This window comes from Oppia nitens, unplaced genomic scaffold (assembly GCF_028296485.1).
Source record: "Oppia nitens isolate AA-2021 unplaced genomic scaffold, nextdenovo-longstitch-racon4-pilon3 scaffold2_pilon_pilon_pilon, whole genome shotgun sequence".
In the NCBI taxonomy this organism is placed as follows: Eukaryota; Metazoa; Arthropoda; class Arachnida; order Sarcoptiformes; family Oppiidae; genus Oppia; species Oppia nitens.
In genome coordinates, this window is record NW_026533210.1 from 674,405 (window position 1) to 686,871 (window position 12,467).

The 12,467-nt window shown below is 26.2% G+C and overlaps 3 protein-coding genes across 4 annotated transcripts; 1 reads left to right on the plus strand and 2 right to left on the minus strand.

Moving 5' to 3' along the window:
* Positions 1 to 577: 577 nt before the first annotated feature.
* On the minus strand, positions 578 to 2,639 carry LOC128955135 (uncharacterized). Its single transcript, XM_054300777.1, has 3 exons — positions 2,614 to 2,639; positions 1,122 to 1,390; positions 578 to 582 (listed from the first exon to the last, which is right to left on the minus strand). The coding sequence occupies exons 1-3, from the start codon at positions 2,637 to 2,639 to the stop codon at positions 578 to 580; spliced, it is 300 nt and encodes a 99-aa protein (XP_054156752.1).
* A 1,423-nt stretch (positions 2,640 to 4,062) lies between these two features.
* Positions 4,063 to 6,096, minus strand: LOC128956298 (EEIG family member 2-like). The gene is made up of 4 exons (XM_054301996.1): positions 5,472 to 6,096; positions 5,079 to 5,390; positions 4,658 to 5,008; positions 4,063 to 4,578 (listed from the first exon to the last, which is right to left on the minus strand). Exons 1-4 carry the CDS (start codon positions 5,633 to 5,635, stop codon positions 4,152 to 4,154), a joined length of 1,254 nt encoding a protein of 417 aa, XP_054157971.1. The 5' UTR covers positions 5,636 to 6,096; the 3' UTR covers positions 4,063 to 4,151.
* A 1,821-nt stretch (positions 6,097 to 7,917) lies between these two features.
* LOC128956299 (calcium-binding mitochondrial carrier protein SCaMC-2-like) lies at positions 7,918 to 10,237 on the plus strand. Of its 2 annotated transcripts, none has more exons than XM_054301997.1 (6): positions 7,918 to 7,969; positions 8,135 to 8,317; positions 8,482 to 8,628; positions 8,803 to 8,866; positions 8,951 to 9,165; positions 9,811 to 10,237. In XM_054301997.1, the coding sequence occupies exons 1-6, from the start codon at positions 7,925 to 7,927 to the stop codon at positions 10,165 to 10,167; spliced, it is 1,011 nt and encodes a 336-aa protein (XP_054157972.1). In that variant the 5' UTR covers positions 7,918 to 7,924; the 3' UTR covers positions 10,168 to 10,237. The 2 variants fall into 2 exon arrangements, with proteins under 2 accessions (XP_054157972.1, XP_054157973.1); XM_054301998.1 differs by having other exon boundaries at positions 7,925 to 7,973.
* Positions 10,238 to 12,467: the final 2,230 nt, after the last annotated feature.

Sequence of the window (12,467 nt, forward strand, 5' to 3'; positions counted from 1 at the left end):
AAATTTATTTTTATAAATAATTTAAATTTGTTTATCCATTTATTATATAATAGTATTTTATTTTATCAATTATTAATTAATTTATTTATTTATTTATTATTTAAATATATTTATATAATATAATATAATTTGTCTCAAAAAAAACAATATTTTAGTTAAAAGTATTTAAAAATTTAAACAATATTTGTATAATCTTATATAATTAATAATAATAATAATAATATTGTGTTTTCTTATAATAATAATTAATATTTAATTATTTATAATGACTTACTTTGTGGTCTCTCAACAAAAAAAATCTATTCAATAATTATATAATAATAATAATAATGTTAAACAAAAAATAAATCTAAAAAATATATGTCAAATGAGATGCCCGCACACATGGATGTGCTATGGTATCGGTGTGTCTATGTGTATGTCCAGTATTGCAAGTATAGGTAGATATGGTGTATGGCATGTAAGGGGGGGGGGTAGTATTCAGGTTAGAGATAGGTATTACACTCATTAGTTTATATCTAAATATCGATAGTAAACTATAGATTCAATTATCAACATAAAATGACCATGGTCATAATTAACCTAGATAATATTAAACAATCAACATGATTAATTGTTAATTGATTGATTGTAAAAAAATTAACTAGATAAATTATTTAACTTATCTATAGTTAATTTTATAATTAATCAATTATAAAATTAATGTTGAGTTGATAATTATCCTACAATTATGTTAATAATTGAATCTATAGTTTACTATTGATATTTAAATACATTAAAACTAATCAATCGATTACCTCTCTCTCTCTCTCTCTCTCTCTAACCTGAATACTAGATCCCATACGCTATATCTGTATACAAACTTTTACAATACTAGTCCCCAACAACAACAACAACGACCGACAAACCTAAACCATAACATAACCATTTTGTTGTTTAATAGATCAAACCATCCTAATTTCTACCGTTCCTATGAACCATCGGTGGTGGCGATGGTTGTGTTGTTGTTGTAGTTGTTAATACAGCTGTACTAGGAATGAAGGCCACTTTATTATTATGTTGTTGTTGTTGTTGTTGTTGAGCACTGGTATTATTAATATGATTATTATAATAGTGAGCACCGGTATGTGGCTGTTGTCTACTATTGCTATTTCCATGCCGTGTGCCCAACGTTGTCGTACCGTCTTTGCCGACAATCAATTCCAGTCCAACCGATTCATTGTATTCTTCATCGCCGTCCAGATTGGATTCGGCCAACAATTTATCGATCAATCGGTCGGCGCTCATCCGTGTGCTGTCCATTCGACTTTGTTCTTCGATTATTTTCTTGGCGTTTTGTGTCAACCGTTTTCGTTCAGTGCTATTGAATTTGATCGCTTCGAGTGATGCCCTAATAAAACAAACATTTTTTTTAGTGGGAATTTAATGGGAATTTAATGGGAATTTAGTGAAATTTAATGGGAATTTATGGGAATTTAGTGGGAATTTAGTGGGAATTTAGTGGGAATTTAATTGGAATTTAAAACTTTATAAAAAATTATATTTAGCATCAATTTTAAAAATAATTATTTTTAAAAATTTTTAAATTAATTATTTAGAGTTAATTACAAATTATTCCAAACAATTTTATTACCTAACCTAAATTATTCAAACCTAACCTAAATTATTCAAACCTAACCTAAACTATTCAAACCTAACCTAAATTATTCAAACCTAACCTAAATTATTCAAACCTAACCTAAACTATTCAAACCTAACCTAAATTATTCAAACCTAACCTAAATTATTCAAACCTAACCTAAACTATTCAAACCTAACCTAAATTATTCAAACCTAACCTAAATTATTCAAACCTAACCTAAACTATTCAAACCTAACCTAAATTATTCAAACCTAACCTAAATTATTCAAACCTAACCTAAACTATTCAAACCTAAACTATTCAAACCTAACCTAAACTATTCAAACCTAACCTAAATTATTCAAACCTAACCTAAATTATTCAAACCTAACCTAAACTATTCAAACCTAACCTAAATTATTCAAACCTAACCTAAATTATTCAAACCTAACCTAAACTATTCAAACCTAAATTATTCAAACCTAACCTAAACTATTCAAACCTAACCTAAATTATTCAAACCTAACCTAAATTATTCAAACCTAACCTAAACTATTCAAACCTAACCTAAATTATTCAAACCTAACCTAAATTATTCAAACCTAACCTAAACTATTCAAACCTAACCTAAATTATTCAAACCTAACCTAAATTATTCAAACCTAACCTAAACTATTCAAACCTAAACTATTCAAACCTAACCTAAACTATTCAAACCTAACCTAAATTATTCAAACCTAACCTAAATTATTCAAACCTAACCTAAACTATTCAAACCTAACCTAAATTATTCAAACCTAACCTAAATTATTCAAACCTAACCTAAATTATTCAAACCTAACCTAAATTATTCAAACCTAACCTAAACTATTCAAACCTAAACTATTCAAACCTAACCTAAACTATTCAAACCTAACCTAAATTATTCAAACCTAACCTAAACTATTCAAACCTAACCTAAATTATTCAAACCTAACCTAAACTATTCAAACCTAACATAACCTAATTTATTAATCATATTATTAATACGTTATAATAAATACAGTACTATATCATTAATTTTTTAATTAATATTTTTTTTAATTGAAATAAACTAAACTAAACTACAATAATTATCATTGTTACAATCGATACCAATTGTATCATGCACCAAAATATTTTTTAAAAAAATTATATTTTTAGATATAATATCGTAATTATTTAAACTTTTATTATCATATCATATGATATGATATCAAATCCTATGCTAACTAATAAACAAATAAAAACAAAATATATTTTAATCTCTAATATAAATGTCTAATATAACGGTATATTAAACTTAAATACAATAAACAATAAATATATATATAATTTATAAACAATTTTTTTTAGACAAATATTTAAAACTAGATAATTTTGTTGTTGTTAATGATAATTAATTTTTAAAATTATTTTTATTTAATATCAATGATAATAATAATTATAATAATAAAATATTTATAATACCCTAATAAATAATTTTAATAAATATAATTTAATCTATAATTTATATACAGATAGTAATGGTATTGTTATTGAAAACAAATAAAACATATTTTTTATCCAATTATAATGTAATTTATTTTTTTATTAAATTAACTAATCATTTATTTTAAATTAAATTTTCCAATTCAATAAATTTAAAATTTATTTATAAATAATTTAAATTTGTTTATCCATTTATTATATAATAGTATTTTATTTTATCAATTATTAATTAATTAATTAATTTATTTATTTATTATTTAAATATATTTATATAATATAATATAATTTGTCTCAAAAAAAACAATATTTAGTTAAAAGTATTTAAAAATTTAAACAATATTTGTATAATCTTATATAATTAATAATAATAATAATATTGTGTTTTATTTATAATAATAATTATTATTTAATTATTTATAATGACTTACTTTGTGGTCTCTCTTTCTCTCAACAAAAAAAAATCTATTCAATAATTATATAATAATAATAATAATGTTAAACAAACAAAAAAATAAATCTAAAAAATATATGTCAAATGAGATGCCCGCACACACACACACATACACACACATGGATGTGCTAATGGTATCGGTATGTATGTCCAGTATTGCAAATATAGGTAGATATATAGTGTATTGAATTTGGGATAGTATTAGAGGGGTTAGAGACAGGTATACAACAATCAATTAGTTTATTATAATATTAAATATCTGGTATTATTAAACTATACATTCAATTTATTTTTTATTTTTTAAAAAATCACCAATCACAATAATGTTTTTTTTTAAACAATATTATCCTACAATTATGACCATGATCATTTTTTTTTAAAAATTAAAAATTGAATGTATGGGTTTACTAGATATTTAATTATTAAACTAAGCAATTGATTACTTGAATAGTCTAATACCTGGAATAGAGTCAAACCAAATGATTATACACTATATATATATATATTTAGCCAATACTGATGACAACAAACCTAAACCATAAACAATACCAACAATCAAATCAAAACCATTCAATTTCTACCGTTCCTATGAACCATCGGTGGTGGCGATGGTTGTATTGTTGTTGTAGTGGTTGTTAATACAGCTGTACTAGGAATGAAGGCCACTTTATTATTATATTGTTGTTGTTGTTGAGCACTGGTATTATTATGAGCACCGGTACGTGACTGTTGCTGTTGTTGTTGTCTACTATTGCTATTTCCATGCCGTGTGCCCAACGTTGTCGTACCGTCTTTGCCGACAATCAATTCCAGTCCAACCGATTCATTGTATTCTTCATCGCCGTCCAGATTGGATTCGGCCAACAATTTATCGATCAATCGGTCGGCGCTCATCCGTGTGCTGTCCATTCGACTTTGTTCTTCGATTATTTTCTTGGCGTTTTGTGTCAACCGTTTTCGTTCAGTGCTATTGAATTTGATCGCTTCGAGTGATGCCCTAATAAAAACAAACATTTTTTTTTAATTTTAAATACAATAAAACTTATTAAAAAATAAAACACAAAACCGACTGATACCTAGTACTACCCGAATCGGCCGATCCCTGTCTACTATGCGACGGTAGGCTATTATAACCGGATACGCGCGAGGCCTGACTCGAATTGCGTGAGTGGCCCGACTCGTAATCGTTGGCGACAGCGTTAGCTATGCCTGACTGTTGTGTCTGACCCGTAGCCGACTGTGGGGTCGTCGTCGTAGTAGTCGTCGTTGTCTTTGTAGACGGCGGTGGTGTGGCTGAAGTTGGAGTCAATTGTGCGGCCAATACTGAGTTACCGTTGCCGCCGCCGCCGACCGCATCGTAGTGTTTGTGCGCTTTTGGTGACGACGACGACAGAGGTGCAGACGTCCGATGGGCTGCTTGTGTTGGCCTAAACAACAACAACAAAAATCATCGGTAAATATACGGTTTAAGAGACACACACAATAGATAACACTAACGTCTTAAAGCACGGATCGCCCGATAGTAGGCTCATCTCAATGGACACATTCAGTGTGCTGTTGTCCAGTCGATGTTTCGTATCGTAGCCTTCGAGCAGATAGCGTCGGGACAGTAGACCGGCGCCGGCGTATTCGGCCAAATCAATATCGACAAAACCGATCTTATGATAGGATCGGCCGCCTTTGGACTCTTTACGTACGGATGCCCGTAGTATTCGGGACTCTAGGATACCAGTGTTGGCGTTGGCCGACATCTTACAGGAAAATGAATACTTTGTCTGCCATTTGACGCAATGGTCTCTCACTTCCTCGCTATGGTTGATGAAGAAGAAGAAGTTAATAGACATTAGATTATGATATATCTCGTGGCCACCAATTAGTTGAATGGCTTACCGTTTGGACGTTTCGGCAAAGTTGGCTCCGCCGCCACCCGAACCGCCAATCAGACGACATTTGGCAAACAGTACGCCGTTGACCAGCGGTACCGACGATAGCTCTACGAGCGTAAAGACCACCGAAAATTTGTAACTCTTTTTACGGGTTATCATAAAACTCATAATCAGTTTTTCTTTTTCACAATTCAAGTCAACCAACCGACCGATCGATCGGCTGCTTCGGTAAATGTTTTGTTTTGTTTTTTCGGTGGTAACGACACACAGAGGACACAGTCGGGCGACACGGTAGTGGTGGTGGTCAACTCGGGGGTGTGACTGTGGCCGACAATAGCGGCCGACAACTGCGATACAACTGCGGCGGCGGCGGTGGCGGACAACTGGTTATTGGCATTCAAGCCGTCGGACACATAGAGAGAGAGAGAGACTGAGAGAGAGTTCAATGAATTTATTTATTATTATTATTATTATTAATACAACTATTTATATGTGTTTTAATGTTTGGGTAATAATATTAATACTAATAATAATATAAACGGTTTAATTGTAAACAACATTAATATCAATGATATTTATATATACACTGTGTGTGTGTGTGTGTAGTGTATAGTATGTAATGTAATACTAATACTAAATAATAATAATAATAATACTGTATATAAACACCAAAAAATTATTATTATTATTATTTTTTTTACACCAATATGGCCGCCAAATAATATGTTGTGACATCACTACTACTACTACTACTACTACTACTACTACTATATTACTATTATATACTGTATAATAATATTTATAACTAGTGACGAAAAAAATTACTGTAATTATATTTACATACTTTATAAAAAACTAAAATTTTATCAGATTTATTTATTTTATTTTTTTGTTTAAATAAAATTATGTAATTTTATTTTTATTTTTTTAGTGATATAATATTAATTAGAAAAATTTTATCAAATTTAATTAAATTATAAATATATTTTTATTATATATATATTTTTTTTAAAATCCAATAATTTTTTTTTTAAAAATTATTAAATATTATTAATTTTTTTAAATACTAAATATTAATATTTAGTTAAAAATATGCTATTTTTTAAAAAAAAGTGTTATAAAATATTGTAATTTATTTTTTTAAATAATAAATTCGTTTGTTTTATTACTAAAATTTTTTTAATCTATTTTTTTAAAAAAAATTTAATAAAATTATTGAACGCTTCCTGAAATAATCGATTCTTTAATTATAATTTTTTATATATATATATAAATTAAAAGCTCATATGATTTTCACGTAATACGTATTACGTATACACAGATGTAGAGTAGAGTAGAGTAAAGATACAAAAACCAAACCAAATATATATATATATACAGTATATTTAGATTACCAGGAGTTTGAAAAAGTTTTTTTTTTAAATATTTTATTTTTTTTAGTTTTCAAAAATTCAATATTTATAAAAGTAATACTTTTTCAAAAAAAAATAAATTAATTAAATTAAATTAATACACATTATTGGTATCAGGTTATTTTTGTACTTAAATTTAAAAAAATAAAATAAAATAAATTATTTTTATTTACGGGTATTCGGTTTATTATTATTATTATTTTAAAAAATATTTAAATAATTACTATTTTAACTTTAGATACTTAAAAAATAATTATTTTTAAAAAAAAAACCAAATATTTGACCCGTTTCGATCTCTAATTTTCTATAAAAAAAAATTTACACTTACATTTTACATACACACACACACACACACACAAATAACGTAACAAATAATGTCAATAATAATAATACTGTACACAAATATAGTACACACAAACATAGTGTGAAACTATTTATTTTATTTTTTTTTTGTTTTTTGTTGATTTGATTATGAAATTTATTACACATATATACGGCAATAATAATTTTTTTTACTATCAATTAATATATAGTAAAAAAAATAATTAATAACATAAAAAAAAAGTTTTTTTTATCAATCAATCAGTTATTTGAATGTCATATGAAAAAAAATTATATTTCAAATGTTGACTATCAATACATACAGTGTATTATACAGTATATGATATTATATATGATATGATATTATATATGATATACAGTATTGGTATAAGCAATGGTCGATCACATATCACATACTAAATAATACATACAATCGCTTATTATTTAAAATAATTAATAAATAAATAAATAATAATAATAATAGATATTATTGTTTTTAGTTTTTTTTAATAAATAAATAATTAAATAATACAATTAAATAATAATTTTATGAAACATATGATATGTGATTATATAATATGTATAAATAGTTTAATAATAAATAATAAAAAAATACAATTCATATGATATGTGATTAGTATATATCCTATCATATGATTGATTGATATATAAAACTATATTATTATTATTATTATTATTATTTAAAAAATTATTATTAAAAGTCATGTCTATTATCAATAAGCCTGAAGTTGATGATGGATCAGATCATGTAGGTATCCCATCAATGGTTATAATTAATTAATTAATTAATTAAATAATTATTTAACTAATTATCTGTTTGTTTGATATATGTTTGGCCACAAAAAAACAACGACAACGACAACAACAACACATGTCTTCAATCATATCGTTATAATTATCGACAAAACAAAAGCACCAAAAGATGCTAAATATTAGCGAAGACGACGAACTGGTGGCCGAATATATTGAAGAAGATCTGCAAACGGTCAGCGATGATAGCGGTATGTGGTGGCGGCACCTGTTGGCCGGCGGTGTGGCCGGAGCCGTGTCGAGGACTTGTACGGCACCGTTGGACAGATTGAAAGTGTTTCTACAGGTAAGCGCCCGGTTATCGATGACCGACCGAACCGACCGACCGATAGATAGATAGACAAACAGACAGTTCATCTCTATGTCTATGTTGACCATCAACTTCTGAACAACAACAACAACAACAACAAAACTGACCACTAATTTGGTGTTTTGTTTATTGTCTTTCAGGTTAGAGGAGCCGAATTTCACGGACTTGGTCTCTGTCTAAGGCATATGGTTCAGGAGGGCGGCTATCAATCGCTGTGGAGGGGCAACGGTATCAATGTTATCAAGATTGCACCCGAAAGTGCCATTAAGTTTATGGCCTATGATCAGGTACGCCAGGTTCGGGTGGGATCTCTCTCTATCTATCTCTCTCTCTCGGGGTATCGGATATGAGGTGTGTGTGTCTGTGTGTAGTCAATAGCACATCCATCCGTATCCGTTCAATATTTTTTGTTTACCGACAGTTGACTTTATAACCTAATTTTTTTTATGTTGTTTTTTAAGGCCAAACGCATCATTAGAGGCAACTCTACCCGAGAACTCTATATTTATGAACGATTTTTAGCCGGTATTTAACTATAATTATTAGTAATAATAATATTAACTAATTGTTTGTTTTTATAACTCAAACACATATATGTTTAAACTAAAGGCTCGATTGCCGGAGGAATTTCTCAGTCTGTGATATATCCGATGGAAGTGCTTAAGACGCGGCTAACCTTACGCAAGACTGGCCAATACGGCAGTATATTGGACGCCGCCCGTAAAATATACGCTACCGAAGGCGTGCGATGTTTTTATCGGGGATTTCTACCGAATCTGTTAGGCATTATACCGTATGCCGGCATCGATTTAGCCGTCTATGAAGTAATTATATTATTTATTATTATTATTATTATTTTTGTTGAATCACTATTAATATTAAATGCAATAATTATTATTATGCAAGCAAGGGGGGGGTAGCAGATTTTTTTTGTGTGAATAAATATGTGATAATTATAAATAGTCTAGATCAATTAGGGTAATGATTGTGCAGTTTATTATTTATTTTTTTAAGCTACCAGGGCTTGCTATACATGCTATATATAAGGTATGGCCAGGTAGTAATAACCGGTATATTATTTTTTTTGTTTTATTGCTATTTTTATGTGTGCCATTGTATATCATAAATACTAACAATTATTGATATGATTTGACAGGTAATTTTGTAATATAAATAATTTATTAGTGATTTATTTTATTACTAATAAAAATTAAATCAACTAAAAATACTTTAATGTTTAAATACAATAATAATTACCGGTAACTAAAAAACTAAATGTTTCATATAATTAATTATCTTTATATATATATATATATATCGAAATTTATTACAAACATATTATTTACACATTTAAAATTACCGTTAGTTTATTTATTAATTAAATTTATTTATTTACTATTATATATATATATAACAAAACAAATATATTAATTATCTCTCTCTCTCTCTCTCTTTACTTATTTATTTAGACACTTAAAAAACTATATCTACGCCACCATTCACTGGAAGAAGATCCGGGAATACTAGTACTGTTGACCTGCGGCACCATTAGCTCGACGTGCGGCCAAGTGACCAGCTATCCGTTGGCATTGGTCAGGACCCGATTGCAGGCCCAATCGGATACTACTAGTACTACAACTACCGGTACGACTACTACTAGACGACCGACAATGGTCAGCCTGTTTCGTACTATTATCAAAAAGGAGGGCTATCTGGGCCTCTATCGGGGCATTACGCCCAACTTTATGAAAGTCGCACCGGCGGTTAGTATTAGTTATGTAGTCTATGAGAATACGAGGCGAGCTCTGGGCGCCTCCATGTCTTGACCACACATACACACACACACACCGATACTATTTTTAGCGCCCTTTACGCCCCCTCTCTCTCTCACACACACACCGTTCACACAGATTTATGGTATAGTTTTTATATATATATAAACAAAAACAAAAATTTTTACATCAAATTGTTTGTCTGTTTTTTTTGTCTGTTTTTTATTGTTGATGTTTTCACACAAAATATATATATTTAGGATAATTATTGAATTTTTTTTTTGAATGATATACTGTATAATAATAATTATTATTATTATTGTTACAGAATTGGTTTATCTGTTATTTATAATTATTAAATTAATTTTTTAAATATTATTATTATTAGTAGTAGTAGTTTAATTTAAATTGAAAAATAAGTTATATTAATTCCAATACAAAATATATATTATATATTATAACTTATTAATTATTTAATTAACTTATAGTAGATTACAATCACTATTTGTAATATATATATATATATATATATAGATTATATATATATATAGTATTTAATAAATAATATTTTTGTCTTTATCTCTTTCACTCTCGATTTTTAAGATAATAATAATATTAAATATATTTTTAATAAATTATTAACAAAATGTTATATTATATTATTATTATTAGTAGAAGTAGTAGTAAAAATAATTAATAAATATTAATAATATTTTTTAGGTATTTATATATAAATATATAATAAATTAGTTGTTATTTTAATTAATTAATGTATACATAATATACAGTATATATATATATATAAATATGTTTGTCATTATACTATATAATATTGTATATATTAAAACTAGGAATAAATTTTTACTCAATCTTTTTTTTATAAAAATAATTGACATTTAAAAATATTATTTAATAATTTTTTTAAATACTATATTATTACTTTTTTAAATGATTAATTTAATTGCATTTATTTGTATAATACAGTATGTTTTTGAAAATTATTGAAAAATATGTGAAAATATTTAATAAATACAATTATTTTTATTAAAAAAAATAATATTAGTTATTAACAAATTATTTTTTAAAAAATATATAATAAAATTATAAATAATCTTATTGATTATAATAAATTAAATAAATTGTAATATTTATTTTATATATATACAAATATATATATATATATATATTATTTAATAATAATTATTTAAATAATAAATAAATTGTACAAAATATTCTCATAACTTCTCTCTTAACAAAAATAAAAGTTGTAAAATATATAAATAAATAAACAAAAAATGTATTTTTAATTATAAATAATTTGTACAAAAAAATTATAATAATAATAATAAATTGAAATAAATTAAACAAAAATTTTTTTAAACAAAAATAAATTATACATCTATTTATTTATTTTTAATAAATCACTTATTATTTATAATTATATAAAAATTCATTTCAAAATTATGTTATAAATAAATTATATTATATTAATTAAATATAAGATTCATTAAATCAAATTATAAATCAGTGTTGAGGATGGGTGGGGTGGGGATGGGAGGGGGGAGGGTAACAAAATTATTACAATTTATATATATATATATATTGCAACATTTCTCACACATATATATATATATAATAGATGAGAGCGCTAGCGCTCATACCTAATGAGAGCACTGGCATCATCATCATCAACAACAACATCACTACATTGGGATGACATCCCAATTATACCCAATAGTAAGACATTAAATAAAAAAATTTTAAAATACATTTATATATATATATTATATGCGAAATATTTTTCTGATGCCTTTTAGACGACACACACACACACACACAGAAAAAAGTCATATGAAAGCAACAATTTGCTACACATTTGTAAATATACAGTATATATACTGTATATCTCATAATATATATATATATATATAAATTATATTATAATTTATATTTATAATTATAATCACTTAAAAACAATGAGCCATTTTTAACTTTTTTTTAAAAAAAGTTTTTTTTTTCATGTAAATTCAATGATAAATATTATTATTTTATATTTTTTTCGATGAAAAAAATGTGCAACTATTGATGTAAAATAATAATAATGATTTTTTTCTCCTCTATAAATATACATTAAAAAAATGTTTATACAATGAATAACTGATTTTTTTTTGTAAAAAAATTAAATATGAAATTTGAAACTTTTTTTTTAAATAAAAAAAATGATATTTGATTGAAAAAATAAACTTTTTTTTATTTGTGATACAAATCTTTTATTGTGTGGGGAAAATAAAATGTAATATTTTCAACAAATATAGTTATTTGTGCCTTAAATATGGAAGTTATTTATTATTATT

Coding starts and splice junctions, on each gene's coding strand:
- LOC128955135 (XM_054300777.1), bottom strand. CDS start 2,639: ATGATTAATAAATTAGGTTATGTTAG. Junction 1,391..2,613: donor AATAAATTAGGTTATGTTAG/GTTTGAATAGTT, acceptor TTGTTTTATTAG/GGCATCACTCGAAGCGATCA.
- LOC128956299 (XM_054301997.1), top strand. CDS start 7,925: ATGTCTATTATCAATAAGCCTGAAGTTGATGATGGATCAGATCAT. Junction 7,970..8,134: donor TTGATGATGGATCAGATCAT/GTAGGTATCCCA, acceptor ACAAAACAAAAG/CACCAAAAGATGCTAAATAT. Junction 8,318..8,481: donor GATTGAAAGTGTTTCTACAG/GTAAGCGCCCGG, acceptor ATTGTCTTTCAG/GTTAGAGGAGCCGAATTTCA.
- LOC128956298 (XM_054301996.1), bottom strand. CDS start 5,635: ATGAGTTTTATGATAACCCGTAAAAAGAGTTACAAATTTTCGGTGGTC. Junction 5,391..5,471: donor TTTGCCGAAACGTCCAAACG/GTAAGCCATTCA, acceptor CATCAACCATAG/CGAGGAAGTGAGAGACCATT. Junction 4,579..4,657: donor GCCGATTCGGGTAGTACTAG/GTATCAGTCGGT, acceptor TGTTTTTATTAG/GGCATCACTCGAAGCGATCA.